Source organism: Athene cunicularia (assembly GCF_003259725.1).
Source record: "Athene cunicularia isolate RWA chromosome 15 unlocalized genomic scaffold, athCun1 chr15_part1, whole genome shotgun sequence".
In the NCBI taxonomy this organism is placed as follows: Eukaryota; Metazoa; Chordata; class Aves; order Strigiformes; family Strigidae; genus Athene; species Athene cunicularia.
Genome location: NW_020799121.1, coordinates 7,935,302 through 7,948,572, shown reverse-complemented (window position 1 = coordinate 7,948,572; position 13,271 = coordinate 7,935,302). Strand labels below are relative to the sequence as shown.

At 44.9% G+C, this 13,271-nt stretch overlaps 1 protein-coding gene across 9 annotated transcripts in view; it reads left to right on the top strand.

Moving 5' to 3' along the window:
- The window catches only part of FBRSL1 (fibrosin like 1), a 399,022-nt gene that overhangs the window by 337,706 nt on the left and 48,045 nt on the right, over nucleotides 1-13,271 (top strand). For all 9 annotated transcript variants that reach the window (XM_026859707.1, XM_026859706.1, XM_026859701.1 and 6 more), the window contains one exon: nucleotides 2,618-2,663. In XM_026859707.1, the coding sequence (XP_026715508.1) occupies nucleotides 2,618-2,663 (46 nt within the window). The remainder of the gene's footprint in view (nucleotides 1-2,617; nucleotides 2,664-13,271) is intronic.

Below are 13,271 nucleotides of genomic sequence, written 5' to 3'. Positions count from 1 at the left end.
TTGCTGGATTTTTTCACTCATTAGTGGGCTCCCTCAGACACATAGGTTTTATTGTATGCTTCCTTTAAAGGGTGACTGATGGAATTGAATGATGTATTCAGGCTCTTCCTCCCCCAGCTTCCCTCCTGCCTTTACAGCAGCTTGCAGAATATCCTATAGGACAGGCAGTCACTGTTTCAGAATGGTGCTCATGCCAAGAACTGCTCAGATCTGGAGCTAGAAATCACCAGAAGTGAGAGCAAAAGTTACTGTAAACTCTAGGTGTGAAGGTTTGTGTCTGTAAACTGTGGCTGTGATGTTGAAAAAGCTGCTCTGTAAATGTTGACTCTTGATTGTTGAAGGCGGTGCCACATACTGATATCAGAAGACTAAGCAATAATCCATGTGTTTTACTTTCTCTTAAAAGTGAATTTTCTTGCTTGACTTCCCTAAACATGTTTTTTTTTATAGACTGGACCTGTAGCACCAAGTTCTTTAGCTCGTGATTAAACAGTGCCAGTCTATATTAAATCCTTGGTACTGAATTACATAGAAGGGTGGTTGCCATAAAGCGGTGTCAGCAGCACCCAACTTTCCAGACCAGGCGAAGCTCAAAGCTTCTCTCTGCTGGCAGAGCGGGTCTCACAAGCGGCAGCTTGCTCCGGACGGGCCCCGGGAAGGGCAGCAATCCTGAGCAGGCTGCCAGCAAACGGGCTCCTCCCGTGGGCTGCACACCCCGCACCCCCAGCTCAGAAACCGGCAGGTAGGATTTGTGGCTCAGCTGCCAATTTACTGCTTGGGCTTTACAGCAAGCCGCACCAAAATTTGATTGCCTATAAAATGGGGAAATCTTATTTATCCACCTGCCACGTGTCCTAGTGCTTACGGAGTGCTTTGAGGCTAGGTCCTGGCTTTGTGCAAGCTGTTAGTATGGGTGAGTTCCCAGAGCCTGCAGATGTGTTCTGCATCCGTGGTGACTTTGTGTTGATTATAAGTGAAAAATCTCTTAACAATGGGTTGTAAATTCAGAGTTGTTGTTGCTGCTGTGTGACGCTGTTACACTTTCTTTGCAAACCAGCCTAGGCAAAACCTTGTTTAATCCTGGTTCTTCCTCTCTTTAATCCATGCAGTGAAGGGATCGTGCAGGTAACTGATTTTCCCTAAGATTTTAGGATCCTTTTGCTGAGCTGTGTAACGATCATACATGCCACAGCTACACGTGCAGCTTTGTCGTGGACATGATTCAGAATTTCTTTCTTATGTGTCTCAGCCTCAACCTATTTTTCATGTTGTTTTCCCTCTCTTTTTTATGCATCTGCATTAAGTAAGACATTCAGTGCTTGCAGTGCCACTGTCCTTAGAAATAACATTAACAGATCACTTGTTCTTGCTTCTTACTATATTTCATGCAGATCTTGCATTTTACTATTTGTTTTTTTTCTTCTGAGTCGTCATTTAAAATATATAGCAATGTAATACAATTCATAGTGCTCTTTATCATGCAAATCTCCCAAGGCACCTTAGAATAAAATCAATAAAATCAAAAAGAAAATCAACTTAGTTCAGCCATGTGTTGAATTAATTCATTGTTTTTAATGCAGAGCCAGGGGAGAAAGGCTTTTTTTCACTTTCAGTATCTTTTGCTCTTCAGCTTTGTACTTCACCCCATTTTATTTGTGCAGCAGTCAGTGCCAAAATGTTGGTGGTATTTTCAGCTATCTTGTAGATGGTAGCAATGTTGATCGTGCTCCCTGCTCCCAGACCAGCTTTGATTCTGTACAGGCTACTTGCTATTTTATCAGATAGCGAGGAGGAAAAGCTTATGCTGAAATAGCTTGACTGTTTGATATCAGTGGGGGGAGGGAAGGAAGCCATCAAATTAACTCATAAAAGCTTTATTTACGATGAATGGACTTTTTTTCCCTGTCTGTCATTATCATCTTGTCTGTAACCCAGTGACCCTGATTATCATGAAGCTGTTTACAAGGTTTAGGTTAATTGGATTTCTTTAACTATTTCCCAGAGCTATGAGGAGCACAAATGCACTACCGAGGAGTTCAAACAGCATAGTGCAACCCAGTTTGCAAGGAGACGGGCTTCTTCCAAGAGGAAGTCGTTTTATTTCATACTAAACTAAGTGCATAGCAGCATGTACCTGTCATTTGGCATAATATTAAATAACACCCTCTCATACGGATGTGTTCAGTTGCAACTTGTGTTTCTGATACACAAATTACATTTTGCATGTTCAGCAAGAAATGAGCTTATTTTCAATGAGAGAGGCTTTGAAATGTTTTGGTTTTATTTTTTTTTTTTCTTCAGCTTGATAGCAGTTTCACTGGTTTTGTTTTATATGAGGAATCATGGATAAAATAGCTGTGCATTGCATGGCTGCCTAAATAAACGAGACAGGAGGATATAGTTGGGTGAGATCAGGACAGTACTTGTATACGCTTTGCTTTCATCTTCTTAGGATGCATGCTTATTCTTTAATGGCACAACATTGCACCCTCCAGGTGCAATGTGTAATTGCAGGTCTACAGATAACCGACTTGTTTTATGAGCTGTGTTTTTGTGAGCAAGCCTTCCTAAATTCTCTTGTAGTATTACTTACTCTCTTTTTCTCTTTCGTTTTCAGGCTTCTGTAGGCTCTGAGAAGCTGTTCTCCCCTGCAGCAAATAAAGGTAAGTGATCTGGAGAAATGCTTTCCTTACCTTAGAGCAAGAGATTTGGGTTGTGAATCCCTGTCATGCGAATAGCAGGACATCTGCTTTGCCAGCACCTTTAATTTTGCCACATGCTTTGTCAGAAAGATCAGCTTTACAGGCTTGTGATGATTAAGTTAAAATTTTGAGCTGCATTGTCTCAGTGTGGGGTGGGACTTGCTCCCTACCAGTCAGATTTGTAACAAATGTCTCAGAGGGATTACTGACAAAGGAGAAGTCAGCCTTTATGGTGGGGGATATGCTTTTCCCTCTAATACAATCAAATCCTCATTTATTTTAAACAAATCAATATTTAAGTGTTATATGTATTATCCTTACAAGGGCCTGCACATCTCTCTCCCAACAGTGTGCACAGAGCATTTGTGTCCGTACATCTCGGTTCTCCAAAACAAGGTGGAAGGTTCTCAGTGTGTTGCAGGGTTTCAGCTCGCAGCTCCCACTATTACTATTAATTGAGAGTTACCTGTGATACGCACTGGGTGTTGCTAAGAGACTGTGCCGTTTCAAATTCCCCTTGGGAGGTACAGTGACATATCTCTAAATATGCCAAGCCCTCCTTTGAGGGCTTAGTACAGCTGTAAAACAGGGCGGCTCTAGTTTCGTGTGTTCCCAGGGATAATCTCACTGAAATGGATGCAGCGCAAAAATATTGAAGAAACAGCCTTGGAGAGGGCAAAATGTGGTATATGATGGAAAGCACTGCGCTGGTAATGCTTCCACTTTATCATGCGAGGAGGTTGGTGGTGTGGCTCTGAATGATTTGTCAGGTCATGTGGCTGTTCTGCAGCGTTCCCCACACAGAGCTGCAGAATAAAGTCAGTTCAGCAGAGCATAATGAATACTAGGGACAAGCAAATATACCAGTGAGGGAGATGAGGCCCATTAATAAGAAGTGATGAAATAACCTTCTTTGCATTATTTCAAGAGGGTAAGAAAGGAATAATTTGCAGTTGTGTAGGAGTAGGCGCTGGCCATGGAAAGGCGTTTCGGTGGTTGTGTGCTCCATCACCTGGATCCAGGCCCAGTTTATAGCTGGGCTCTTTAGCAGCAGCAAGTATTAGGAATTCTCTTTCTTTCCAAGCTTTGCAGATTTTCAATGCCAAATGTGGAAATCGATGACAAGCCCATTATGTTACTACATTTGCAGATATTTTTACGAAAGTGTGCAGCTTTATCTGGGGGAAGGAGGGAAGTTTAAACAAATGGTGGGGAAGAGCATTTCTCTTCTCTCAGCCTTGGCTTGCTGATAAGGCAAACCAGATTGCCCATACGGCACTGCCTCAGCAAAACAAAAATCTTGCCACCCTGCATAAATGCATGGCACAGAGATCTGCTGGAGAGGCTTATGTTGAAGCGTTAGCAGCTTTGTTGGCTCCTCCTCGTGCTGAAGCCTGAGATCCCCCACCCCTTCATATCACAGAGCAGCTCAGCAACATGAGTTTTCAAAATACCTCCCTATCGGGAACTTAAATGTGTGAATGCTTGTGAATTTGCTGTCTTGAAGTTTGTGTTCACTGCTGTTTATATCCCTGTAACTTAAGCCTGTTCCTGTTTGGTTTGCTGTGGGTGTAGACATTGCCAGCTTTGGGAAGCTTTGGGTTCAGATGATGGTTTTTGTTTCGGACTTCTCTTTTATGCTGGCCCTGTACCAGTGATGCCTGGCTGATTGGCACAGACTGCAATCTCAGGCAAGCTCTGCCGGGGGCTACCTCAGCATTTGGCGCTTGTGTTAAGAGGTGAGAGAAATTTGCCTCGGCGAGATTTTGTGCAGAAACCCAAACAGCTCTAAATTCTGCTCCTCACCCTGTTATCACTCCCGCAACACAAGAGCCAGATTTGTCTCTCGCACATGCAAATGAACGCCACTCCGACACGACCAGGCTCGGTGATGCCATATGGCCGGGAGAAAGTGACTTTCAAAGCGTTGCACTTAAATTCCTTTTGTGAGATAAAAGCGTTGATTTAAGGCCCGTGTTCTCCAGGGCTGGAGCCGTGGTGGCTGCGCGGGGAGGGGATTAACTCAACATGGGTTTCCTGATGGGCAACACGCGTGGCGTGGCACGTTCTCGTCCTCTCCCATGGGCATTTGCACTATGCCCTTCTTTTGTAAACACTTGCAGCCTTTTTGGAGAGATATTAACTAGCAAATCTTCAGCATCCATGCTACAGCTTTTATTGAAGGTAACCAGGCTTTTAAAACACAATAAAGTGGATTCATTGTCTGGTGCAACTCCCCCTGTTCCCACAAACTTTCCCGGGGGATGTGTTTGGCCCTGTGTATTTGTTTTATGCAGTCCTAGTTTATGAGCAGCTTAGCAATGCAATTAAGTATTAAGATAGACAGGTTTCGCTTATCTGAGGCTGTAACAGCTGTAAAACGTAACCTTTGACCATATTTCACAGCTCCACAAAAGGTCTGAGGAGCGGCATCTTTTGTCTGGGGCTCTCTGGGTAACGTTTGTCTTTGCCCCCTCCCTGCCAGGCCCACAGCGGCGGTGGTGCTCCTCCTTCTGACACCAGTTCATCTGCAACAACAGATGCACAGCGTAGATGTCCACTTTGGGGACCAGTCGCTATTGTGACAGAGAGAGGTGTCCTGACCCGGGGTGACCTCAGTAGTCACAGCTGTGAAATAGGCTGAATGGGGTACTTTGAGCTTCCAGGAAAACAGGAGATTAAATCCTCTGTGTAAGGAAATAATAATTAAAAGTAAAAGCAGGGAATCTCTGATCTGCTCTGCTGACAGATCTTTGTTTTCTGATGCAGAAAAGCATTTGTTTAGCCAACTTGTCACTGCAGCACAGAGTTACAAGGGCATTTGCTGCCAGGGGCCGGGTGTTACATCCTCCTGGTGAATAAATCAATAAACAAATAATAAAGGTCTGTTTGCTCTCTCATGCAGCTCCTTTTTCACAGGAATCTCCCAGCCAGTCCTTCACTTTTTCTGAAGGGCAAGTGCCTGGCAGGGCAGAGGAGGCATAGGCGAAAGCTGAATCCGTCCCTCCGTCTCCAAGTGGGTGGATGAGGCAGAGGGAGTGACGGTGATTGATAGGAGGGCAGATGTGTTGTGGGTCTGAAGAGATGAGAGGGACATTCCCCCCTGAGTCACTGGAAGGACCTCCACCTCCCTGCTGTGTTGATATTTTTAAGTGTGTGTGTGGTGGGGTAGTTTGTATTTTAAGGACTTGAGTGTTGTGTTCTGGCTGCTGGCTCCCTCCTGCAGTGGGCTTCCCTGATGGGGCTGGCTGGAGGCAGCTGAGCTTTCTCCCACCCCGGACCTGCTGTATGCCAGGGAAAGCAGGAGAGGTGGTGCCTTTTCTACCACAATAACTTTGCAACTGTAGCCCAGGAGGCTGGCTGAGTCCCCAGCATTTGAACCCAGGGCCACTGGGTGAAATGGGCATCTTAAAGTAGGTGTTTCCCAAAGGGCTTCAGTGTTGGTCAGTGAGGAAAATCTCTATTGCAAAGTGGAGCCTGGGCAGCAGCTATGGTGTCTCGGTTCATAACCCCGGGCAGGCCATGGGTGTGGAAGTGCCGCCTGTGAGATGAAAGGGGTCTCCAGGAGCCCCCAGGACATCAGCTGAGATGCCCATGGAGGAGCCAGACCTGCAAAGCCACTCTGCCCTGCAGCCCCAGGGGACACTGGGCAGCAGCAGCGAGGGGACGAGGGCTTTGAAGTTTGTTGAAGCTGAATACATTGCTCCTGTCTTTGGATCAAAATCAAGCTGTACACAGAGGGAGCAGTGTAATCCATCTGTCTGGTGGCATGGAGCGGCTGGCCAGGACCCAGCTCTGCCCAGGGCTGACTGGGGGCTCGCTGAGCTCCATGCCTCGATTTCCCCCTCCTGCAAAATGAAAACTAATGCTTGTCAGCCAAATGCGCTGAGAGACTTAATTAATGAATGTTTATCAAGCGATTTATCAAGAGATCCTTTTAATGAGAGATTCCATAAACAGTGCAAGGCTTCATTTCCATGGCAGTAATAAATGACAGTGAAAATAAGTCTTATCCTTCCCCCGCATATGCACCCCCCAGGAAAAAAAGATTGCTTACCCTCCACTCTCACTTCTCCCTGGGTTTCTAGGCAGAGGGCTTTGAAGTGCTATCTTTCATCATGAACTGTACACATCCTCAAAGCTCGAAAGCTCACAGCCTGTGTCTATCCCTCTGACAAGAGGGAGGCAAGCTTTCTCGGTGTGCAGGTTGTAATTGTCAGCCATGGGATGTGCCGCAGCCACCCGCCCCAGCGGGCTAATGCAGCTTATGGTTCTTTGAAGTTCCCTCCCTTTATTTTCTGTCCTCTTGACCACAGAACTGTGCCTTGGGCCAGCAAGAGAGATTTCTTGTTCAGAGACGACACTGAGCTCTGACAAGCACATCTGAACCAGGGAAGAACCCTTGTTCCTCTGAGATCGCTGCTCCATAATGTTGTTGCCTTAAGGGGACTGTCTCTCCTTTTTCTCTCTCTGCTTCTTCCTTTTTTTTTTTTTTTTTTTTTTTTCACTAAATCATTTTAAAAGCTGGAACTACAAAACCTCCAGTGTAGGACATGCTGTTAAAAACTGATGGTTATTACTGTGAGATGAGGTGAGAGGGGAAAGGAGGGGCAGCAGGGCAGGGGCAGGACAGGAGGGCAGCAAGTCAGCTCTCCAGGAAGAACCTGTGGGTGCCTGGTGAAGCAGAAAACAGCCTGAACACAGCTGAGCTCAAAATAATGTGCTTGGTACAGGTTTGCAGCAGCACAGCTTAATGGCTGCTCAGTGCTGGCAGGGGAATCAAGAGCCCAGTGTCTCCTGTGCTTGCTGTGCTGTTTGCATGCTGTGCTCTCCCTCTGGTCCTGTCCCCTGCCCTCTCTCCCCAAGTTGTAAGGGTCAGATACTCCCTGTCTGGGCTGGGACAGCATCTCCTGTAATCAAGTCCACCTCTCCTTCAGGGCCTCTACCTTACTGTGCCAGGATGTAGAGCTTTCCATCACAAGGTCTGCATAGACACAGAGCAAACAAGTCTCACAGCACCCAGTCAGGTAATTAGCTGTGTTTTACATGAATGGAGGTCAGGAGAGAGATCATAAATTTTCCCAGTATTCTTGTGTGGGGTCCACAGCAGGGTCTGAGATGCAGGAAAAGCAGAGATGCATCCTGTCTCCTGAATTTTATCCCCAGGTTCTGGCTACATTTTGATGAGGTCACCATTTTGTGTGTGATTACCTGCACAGTGAACTTGAGGAGGTTGATAATATACAGCTGAATCTTTGGACAAGAGTCCATCGTAATTACAGGCATGCAAAAACTTCAACAGCAGCATCTGTAATAATAAATAATGCATTTATTTAGATAGCAACCACATTGCTATGATTTAAACAGTGCTCAGGATGCTCTGCAGCTGCTCTACTCCCCATGTTGCATCTCTTGTGAGTTTACTTACAGTATTCTGTGTTTTTCATGAAACCCAGGCCCTCAGAGGATTGTACAAAATCTAAGCTTTAATTTCATTTTTTAAGCAAGACTTTAGTCTTCCTGGCTACAGAGAAGAGCCTCGAACTCTGATTCTTCTGTGCTTCAGAGCCAGCAGGCAGTCAAAAATAAGGCCAAATTCTTTGTTTTAACCTCCTTCTAAAGATGGTTTGTGATTTGTAGATGCTTGGGGAGTTGGCAATACTGGGTACCCCTAACTACTGCTAGATCCAACACGTAAGCCCATTCCAGCATCCTCTTTCTGAAAAGTTCTATCTAATTTTGTCACTGCCTGGATTAGTCCGTTGGCCTTCTTGCATATGCAGATATATATAATTACACAGTGTCCTGAGAAGGAGGGGGACTTTGATTTTCAAACAGTATGGGTAACTGAGATAATGAGCTAAGTCACAGCCAGTTAGCCACACTTCAAAACAAAACCAAAGACAGAAAATGGTGCAGTAAGTGCAGTCTTTCGGTCTTCTTGCAGTATTCTGATTTTGCAGGCTCTGGAAAGCTCTTCAGCCTTCTCTTTGGGAATGGGAATGTACTCTCTGTCTCCCCTGTTAGCTGTGTTATATGTATTTATTAGTAGTTCAGGGTATAACCATCCCTATCCATAGCAACTGTCTGTGAAAATATGATGGACAAGTAGGAGAGACCATTCACCTTAACCACACTGTCTGGTTAACTTCGTAAAACTGTTAGACTGCAAAAGTGGATAATTTATTAACTTCAACACAAATTGAGTGTTGTATGCCTCCCAAAGTTAGAGCTGCCTGGTGCGAGCAGGCAGGCTTTGCCTGCACTGTGTGCCTTGTGGTTTGCACAGCTATCTCCGGGTTTGTCTCCTTCAAGTGAGCCAGCATAGAGCTTTCTTTGTAGCTTCGAGCTGCAGCCAAGAGAGTTGAAAAGTTGAATTATAAACATTTCCAGGCCTTCTGGTTGGTATCTTGTGTTTTGTTCTGTTATTTTAAGGATATGGGGTATGTTGCTGCATTCCTGTCAGTGGGATTAGAATGAATAGAAGCAATACTGTAGGAGATAAAATGTGTTTAATTATTTATTTGAGAATTACAGACTGAAATTGCTTTTTGATTTAAAGCATCCAAGTCATGGATATGTTTTTGGAGTAGAGAGAGGCACACAGAAACATATATATGCACAATTACCTAGGGTAATGTAAGAAGTCTCTTTGCTCAGCTGCCCTTCCTCCACAGAATTTGTTCATTTCCTTAAAGATTTTAAATTTCAAATGTGGCTTTGTTAAGTATCATGGAAAGCTAACTGCATGCTGTGCCTTGCCCACCAAAACGTAAATAAAATAAATAAAGTCTTCGTTGTATAAATGTTATGAAGTGGGTGGTTTATTTTCTTTAATTATACTTTTTATTTAAAATAAACTATAAAAGCAAAGTAATATATATCCTGAATGGACCAGCACAAACTAATATTGATTGAGTAGGCACGTTCTAGCTTTTCTCGGTTCATGTGAAAGTAGATAAAAGGACCATCAAACTGTAAATCAGAAAAAAAAAGAAATTCCTTCCAAATGTGTGTAGTAATTTACATTGCCTAGACTTTTAAAGGATGTCTGAAAGATAGCATCTTTTTACTCCTTGTTTATAGTTTGCTTGGCTGTTTTCTTGAGTAGCAAAAGCCAAGCTGGTAGGTCTTAGAGCTGCTTCCAGCTGCTGTCCCTGGTTGCAGGATGCTGGTACAGGTTGTATCTCAGCACCAGAAGGATGCTGCAGGGCGGTGATGTTAAGAGCAGCAGTTGCAACCCCCACAAAGCTATTGGGTCTTCTCGATTCTGCTTTTAAAATACCTCAGAGACATGTTTTATTCATGTAAGATTTTGTAAAGCTGCCATTTCTTAGAAAATTCAACTCTGGGTATAAACCTGATTCCCTCTTCATACAGACTAGCACTGCAGTGCGGGACGAGGGGAGGTGGCTGCACCTCTGAGTACAGGTCTGAGCACGCTGTGGCCACCACGTCCCCAGGCTTGCTCCTCCGAAGGAGAGGCCTCCTGCTCGGCAGCCCCCTTGACCTGTGCAGGAGGTGGGCGCTGCGCTGGGCACAGCCTAGGCTTGTGCTTTGTTTTTAAGCTCTCCGATGCTCCTTTCTGTGCCGCTCTCCACCCTTTGCTCTGTGTTTCTGTTTCGGTGAAGCAGTTTGACAGGTTACCGATGGGCAGCTATCCTGTGCTGTGTAATAGCCCATTAGGGTCTCCTGCAGACATGGTAACCCCGTGCTCGGTGCAGGTCACTGGCATAAAACAGGGCAGCCTGACAATCGACAAGTAATTTGACAAGGCGGTGGGGGGTAAGGAGGCTGGAGCAGGGGGGAGCTGGATCTGACCCCAGGTCGGCTTGTGTTTCCTTCTGGGCAATCAATGGGAGTGATCAATGAGAGCAGGGCGTGCTGTTTAATTGCAAATGGATCTGGTTACTCTTTTGTGTGTGATGATGGCGGGGTCTGTAAGTCTCAGTGAGGCCCCAGCATCCTGCAGCAGAGACTTCAGGAAGAGAGGATGCTGTCAGCATCCCACTGCCTCACCCTCTCCTCTCCCAGCCCCCAGACACCGGGGCCTTCCTCCCAGGACAGGACATGGCTGATGAGCAGGTCCCTGCTGTCCCAGTCAGCCCGTGTGGCGAGAAGTAGTAGTTCATGCTATGTTTCTGATTTTGTTTGGGCGGGTTTTTTGTTGGTTTTTGTTGGGTTTTTTTTATCTGAGCTTCATTTTAAATCAGTGCTATAAGTGATGTAGCTCTCTGGTCCTGTCTCATGGGAGAGGAGGAGAGAGGCCAGGTTCAGGGCTTGCTTTCAGCCCACAGGGTTCCTGCCATTTTCTCCTTTAATAACTGTGCAAGCCGTGCACGCCTGTGCTCACCACTTCTCTCACCTCCTTGCTTCGCTGACCATCCTTCCTGCTAACAAGGGCTGAACGCAGTTCCCCGTGGAGCCTGTTAATGTTGCTGCCGAGCTGCCCAGGGACTCGCAGCGTGCGGCTTTCCTTCCATCTCTGCTGCTCTGTGCGCTCGGCCCTGGCTCCTGGGCTCAGTTCAGCCAAGTAAAGCCATACTGACTCTATTGACTTCACTGGATTTATTTGGGTTTACACCAATGTATAAGAGAGCAGGACTTGGCAGAATGTTGGTGTTTGCGTGTCTGTGTTTCTGAAAAGGATACTTGTTCTAGTTTGTTGGATTTTTTTTCCAAACAGTAAATATTTTCTTGTAAATCGCTGGGACAGAAAAGTGACTGCAGTGCTTTTAGTTCATTTATTTGCTCTAAATTGATGGCAAAGTCTTACAGGAGGTAATAGGAAATTAAAAGCTTTCTATATTTTTTTTTAACCGTCCTGCAAAATTTATTGCAGAATTATATCCTCGCTCTGGGATTCTGTCGGACAGTTCAAAAAGGCTGTGGAAAGGTTCTTGTTCGCCATTAAATTTTAAAAGTTATTGAAGTAATTTTTATGGAACCCTATTAAGTTTCTGAAGAAACATATTGGTTTCATCACTAATAAATTCTTTAAGGCTTATCCATAAGGGAATAGTCAGACTTCCAGATCTCTCTCCAGTGAAATGGACATTAACTTTTTGCCCTGTTGGAGATATATTCTTAAAAGGTATCAGCAAAGTGAGTGTCAAAGCTGGGAAAGCCAGGTTGTACCCAAATACATCATCTAGCACTGTGAGATGGTGGGTTCTTCGCCAGTCAACCCACTAGAGTTTGCGTGGAGATTTTAGAAAGGAGGAGTTTTTCTGTTTTAAAAGGAGAGGAGGAAGAAGATTGCAGATGGATCTATACAGATAAATCCTGGGGCAGGGTTAAGCCTACACCCCAGCATTTGTTTCTGAGCTCCATTGTGTTCAGGAGAGGTTGCAGCCTTGGAAAAGAGGGATGATGCAGCTTGGAAGTTCCTGCTTCCCAGGCGCTCCTGGTGCTCTCAAAATAATATAAAATAATGTGTTCACTGTGCTTTTCTACTGCATCCAGAAAAGCACATGGAGACTTCCTCCCAGTGAAAGGAAAGTATCAAGCTGGCTTTGTGCTTAACTTAGCACTCACGAGCACCTTTCGTATGCGAGCACAGAGCCACCTGATGAAAAGCGAATGGGCTAGGAGGGAAATAAAATTGTGTAATTGACAGTTTCCTTCCATTCCGCTCCCTCTCCCGTTTTGCATAAAGGAGTCTGTTTAAGTCTCATCTGGAGTGAGGTTTGGTAATAAGCAGACGTCTGTGAACCTGCATTTGCTGATGGCGTCTGCTTAGTTTTTTCTGTATTTCCATATTTATTGATGATCCAGTTTTGAGAGACATGTCTCCTGATGAACGCTCCCTCTCCCACGGCATGAAACCCATGGAAGAAGAGTTTGTCCCTTCAGGCCTGTGAGTCCTTGTGACATCTTGGGAAGTGTAGGACCTAGGCAGTACACCAAAGATCACATCAGAGTTTGCAAACCCACCTCAAACTGTACTGACTCTGAATGTTAAACTGCAAAAGCAAAGCCAGAGCCTGCTCCCTGGGAAACAAATCCACAAAACAGGGTGGCAGAAAAGGGCCAGTCTTGTTGGATGAAGCAGCTAACATTTTAATTTTCTCAGTACTATATGATTTGGCTTCCAAACAGCTAAGCTGTCCCCAGCCAGTTGCTTTCTTATGTGGCTGGCCTTCTCTGTGGTGCTCACAGTGCAAGCTCTGCAGAGACAACCTGATTTAATACAGGCTTAATGACTGACAGAAGAAATGAGCATTGAATGTTTATACAATAATTAACATTGTCATTATTTTTATTATTGAAGGAGTCTTTAAAACTGAGCTAGAAACATGAAACCAACAACTAGAATATGTCCATTACATTCTGTACTGATCAATGTCATAACCAAAGTAGAACAGATTATTTTCTACCTTTCATTGGATCAACAAACAAATTCTCTGAGCATAATGTACCTTTTGGCCTGAATTATTTTTGTGTTTCAGGCCAGTCTCTGGACCCTTTATGTCATTCCAGCAGTACATGCTGTAAAGCAGCCTTAAGCAGACATCTGAGGACTCCCCACTGACAGAGGCAGCATAGTCAGCCAAGCTTAGTCCTGAG